The sequence below is a fragment of the Saccopteryx bilineata genome, chromosome 1 (assembly GCF_036850765.1).
Source record: "Saccopteryx bilineata isolate mSacBil1 chromosome 1, mSacBil1_pri_phased_curated, whole genome shotgun sequence".
NCBI classification, from domain to species: Eukaryota; Metazoa; Chordata; class Mammalia; order Chiroptera; family Emballonuridae; genus Saccopteryx; species Saccopteryx bilineata.
In genome coordinates, this window is record NC_089490.1 from 111181992 (window position 1) to 111187329 (window position 5338).

Sequence of the window (5338 nt, forward strand, 5' to 3'; positions counted from 1 at the left end):
CCATTAGCCCTCAAGGTTCTTTTGTTCCCATACTTAATAAATCACATAAACTGGCCTCAGCTGAGCTGGGGGAGAGGAACAGGTATTCTTTAAGACAATATTAAAAGAACATAAGCTTTAGCCTATGCATCTAACTTTCCATTGTTTCTTTACTTTATAAGGCACTGAATAAATTTTTAAAAATGTTTCAGCCTAATCAATATATGCCTTTTACACTATCAGATTCATAAAAAATAATGAACATATAAAACTAGAGTAAAAGTAATTTTTATTTTTACCAAATTTATTGATCAGAACATTTATAACTTTTTTGTCTTCTGCACACAAAGTCCATGTCTACTCTAGGCTGGTTAGTAACAAAGACAATCACTTCAATATCATTGTCAACATAAATGATGTGCTTTTGATTAAATTTCCCAAATAGATATCTTAGAGATGACTTATGTATAATCCGAGTAATATCTTCATGATGTATAGAGATGATCTGGATTGAATCAATGTCTTTTTTAACAGTTTTGACATTTAACATCTCAAAACATAAGTTTTTGATTGAAGGTCTCATCTTATCAGGGTATCTTGGCAATCAATGCGGATACAGTTCTAGTTTGTTAAAGCAAACGTATGCATGCTTTTTGTGTAAGTAATATTCTTCAACAAGCAATAGATAGTTCTACTTAGGCTCCTTGTTTAGTCATCCTTACCTTATAAAAATTTTTATGTGAACATCTATTCTTCTGTCATATGTATAGAGTATCTTTCTATTATTAATCTACAATTCTAAAATAATTTTTAAACTTGCTGAGACAATATTTATTTTAATTACAATTTGTTTTGTTTGTGATTATACATGGTATTTTCTTTTCATTCACTGAATTACAAATCATTTTATTAATAATGTGACCTTAATGAGTCTTTTCTAAGGTGAAGTTTAATTAGATGATTTGAGAAGAATCAAACCAGGACTGTGAGGAAGAGCGAGCTGCTTTTCATAGGGATGCAAATAACAGGAAGATATTATTACAGTTTTTCTTAATTAGCCATACAATTTGCTTCTGGAGAAATGATTTAGAACTAAGTAGGAAAATATCATTTCCTCTAACAGTTAATAATAATATAATATCTTATTTGTCTTAAAATATATTTCAAGAAAAGTCTGATGGAAGGAAAAAAAGAAGAGAGACAAGAGGAAAGGGAAAAGAGATAAAGAGTTGAAATAAGCTCTATGTGAGACTTCCTAAGTTATAAATACACCAAATACATTTTAAGGTGATCAGCCATATAAACCTAACATTAATTTAAGATGAAAATATAATTAAAAAACATTTTGTCTTCTTTCGTCTTAGAAAATAAAAATTTATCTTCAGATTTGTTTATGTTGTTAGAAATTTCTTCCTTTTAGTGTATCTGCTACTTTACATAGCACCCCGAGATATTTTTGTCTTAATTTATTGTTCCCCAGAATTAAGATAAATGAATGGCTTGAGGGATAGAGCAGAGCTATCAACTCACTAATGATCACTGCTAAATCATTCTCTGATGGCAAGTAACTAGAGATAGCCATGAGAAAGCAAAAATAGTAAGAAATAAAAAGAAGGAGGAAGGAGATGATAGCTTTGATGGCTCCCATGTGGGCATCTCTACTGGGATCTCTGCACCCGCTGGCAGTGAGCTGCATCTGCCTGATGTGTCTCCACAGGGAGAGGATCAACAAGAGAAGTGAGATCAGGGACACAGAAAAGGGGAACAACGTTAATAGGTTGACATTGTTCCATGCCTGGTAGGAAGTACGTTGAGCTTCATTTACCCTACATCTCAATGTAAAGTTTCTCTCCCATTTTGCGATGGCACAAAGCTCGAAATCACCATTCAAATTCTCAGTCACAAGAAGACTAATGAACACAGAGAGGGCCAAGCACACCAGCAGGATCCTAGGGGTCCCCCTGTCAATTCTCCACTTCATCCAGAGGAAAAGAGGATGGAAGAAATTAGCTATCTTGAGGAAATAGAAAATGCTGAGGCAGGTAGCAAACCAGACACTTACATGGCTGGTTAGCATCCAGAAGAATGAAAAGGTTCTCATTTGTGTATTGATGGTATAGAAAGCTGGATTCAGCACCACCATAAAAAAATCAAATAGTATTATACACAATAGACAAATTCTGGATATGGCCAGACTTGTGAGAATTAAATCAATGGAAGCAATCTTCTTATTCTTGATCCAGTCCATGCAGTTTACCAATCCAATAAATGCATTTCCTAAAATTCCCACTGAAAACTCTCCAACTGCTATGATCATTAAAGTTCTCTTTACTTCTTCATCTGACATGTTAAAACAGAGGAATCTGCAGGCCCTGGCCAGGTGCCTGAGTGGATAGTGTGTCGATCTGGTGCGTTAGGGTTGCAGGTTTGACTCCATGGTCAGCACACATAGGAGAAGTAATCGATAGGTACACAACTGAATGAAACAACTAAGTGAAACAGCAGGTTCATTTTTCTTTCTCTGAAATCAAAGGAAAAATTTTTTTTTTAAAAATCCAATTTGTTTCTATTTGAACTGATGTAGTATGCCATCCATACCTATTTCTTAAATTTTACTCTTTTTTTTTTACCTCTTTTATTGTAGTCTGTCTTATAAAGAAGACTGGAATAACCGGTGAAGACTGTAGCTATCTTCATTCAATCCTAATTAGTCCTGACAAACAACACAGTTGGCGACCCCTGGCCTGGTTGCTGTATGTCCTTTTACCTTCCCAGGAAGTTTTACTTTCCACATCTGGTTCATTTAGGTTGAGCTACAGTTTGCCAAGATGCAAATTAGACCAGTTCCCTTTCATAGCTCCACACTGTCTTTCTCTGGTTACATTCTGCAACTTTGGATTTATTCCTCTTTTGACCCATGCTACTAAACTCAACAGGCCTGCCAGATTTAGCCACTAAAAATACAGAACACCCAGCTAAATTTGAATTACAAATAAACAGTACATACTCTTTTAGTGTCTGTCCCAAGTGCGTGAGAAAACTACCTCCAGGAGATACTAAAATGCATATATACTTGAGTGTGTTGTATTTTACCTGGCAAATGTCAAACATTTCTGACAATTAAAAAATGGTCAATTTTGAAATCTGTAGAGGAATCTTTATTTTTGTTGAATGATCATATTAATTTCTGCTAACATTCCAAAGTTTGGTTTACTATTGAGAGCTAGATATTTCCAGGGAATTGAAAAAGTTAACATTAAATATAAATTATTTGGTTCTAAAAATATAATTAAATATAAATTATTTGGTTCCTCATGCTTTTTTTATTTTTTAAAAAGATTGTACTGTATTCATTTTAGAGAAAGAAGAGAGAGAAGGAGGAAGAAACAAGAAATATCACTTCATATTTGTGCCTTGACCAGGCAAGCCCTGAGTTTCAAACCAGCTACCTCAGTGTTCCAGGTCAATGCTTCATCCATTGTGCCACCACAAGTCAGGCTGATATACTGACTCATTTTATCTTGGTTGTTCAGATTAACAATTGTATGGCACAAGGTCTCTAAAATAATACTTTGTCTTATTAGTCAAGGAACATTTAATGGTCAGTTTGCCATGATATATATATATAAGTATATATGAAGGTGAAGGAGCCATGATTAAAAAAGTATTGCTTACTTTCAGATTTTTCTTTTTTATTCAAAATGTCCCATGGGCTGTTGGATATACAAGAGGGAAAAGAGTAAAACCCTGTGTTTTATTCTATTCTCCATGCTCTTTCCTGCCAAACTGCCTCTGAGTATGTAGATTGTTAGCCCTTCTAACCTGTTGGGCCCGTTAGATAATTAAATTTATCTCATTTATATAGACTAATTTTTTATGTAAAAAAGTGTCTATGTCACAAAAAACAAACAAACAAACAAAAAAGCACAATGATTTGCTTTAGATTTATGAGTTCTCTCAGGTATAGAGAAAATGATCACTGCTTTTCTTCTGATTTTACCTGGTGTTATAAAAATATGACTATAAGGATACCCGTAAAAAATGCTTTAATTATCTACTTAGTCAACCTCAACATTAACTTGATAAAATTTAATACTTAATAATCATGACAGGGTCCTATTCTTGGTACTAGGGATACAAAGGTAAATAAAGCATTTTTTCTGTTTTTAAGGAACTCAGGATTTAATGGAAGATTTAATCTAGGCATAATGATGATCACCTTCAGATAAGTAGCAAAAGAATACATTATAGAGTTCAAGCCAGAAAGAAAAAGAAAATGTCCCACAAGAGAGGCTATGTGATTTTGACTGTGGAAAGCAGGGCATGGGAGAAAGTTGAGTTAAATGCATGGCTAAATATATGCACATAACCTAGCATTTCAGTGGTCTAAGAACACCAGATAATTTAGCCATGTTGAAGTGAACACAGAAAGATAAAGCTGGAGCTGTGGGTTAGTTCCAGATTATGAAAGGTGCCAGGTATGAAAAACTGAATTTGTAATTTACTCACTGGGTCACAAAGAGATTTTTGAAAGGAGTGACACAGAGCTGTATCTGTTGCTCTGACAATAATGAAGAGTAAACCACTTGAGAGCACAGGCAGTGTCTTTTAAGCTTAGAATCCTAGTGTCTGGTGTGAGGCACAATGGGCATGCCATAGAGTATAGATTTAATCCACAAGAGAATGATTGTAGCAGTGATGACCATGATGAATGCATGGTTACAGAACTGTCATGGGATGTCAAGTACAGCATAGTGAATATAGTCAATAGTATTGTAACAGCTATGTGTGGTGTCAGGTGGGAATTGAGAATATTGGGGGAATACTTTGTAAAGTATATGATTGTCTAATTATGCTGTATACCTAAAACTATTACAAAATAATATTGAATGTAAAAAATACACTCTTAATTTTAAAAAAAGGGTGATGATCATGAGATCATGAACAAATGATTGAAAATAGATGGTGAACATTGGGACTTAATGAGAGGTACCAGAAATCTGCAAAAAGGCAAAATAAAAGGTGTGCTTTATATAGTATATACTCTTCCAGTTTGTCTACAGACTATAGTTGATAGAAAAGTGGGGAGAGTGGGTGTTGTATTATTGCTCTGCCCAGTTCCATAGATTTTTGTGAAAATATCACATATATTTATAGGTAGACACAGTGCCTCAATCCAGTGCTTTCTCTCAGACATGATGAGCTATCAGGTGGTTTATAGATGGTTTCACATATATTATAGCAGATTAAAATATATGGCAATATAAATAGTGGCAGAAACATCAAAAGATGGGAGAGTAAGTAGTGATAGGGCAAACAAAAGATGGTAAGCTTAGTACATGCTCTTTGAAAAAGCCAG

General features: G+C 34.2%; 1 protein-coding gene across 1 annotated transcript; it reads right to left on the reverse strand.

Moving 5' to 3' along the window:
• Positions 1–1378: 1378 nt before the first annotated feature.
• Positions 1379–2326, reverse strand: LOC136320038 (taste receptor type 2 member 7-like). The gene has a single exon (XM_066253187.1). The coding sequence runs from the start codon at positions 2324–2326 to the stop codon at positions 1379–1381; it is 948 nt and encodes a 315-aa protein (XP_066109284.1).
• Between the last annotated feature and the right edge of the window lie 3012 nt (positions 2327–5338).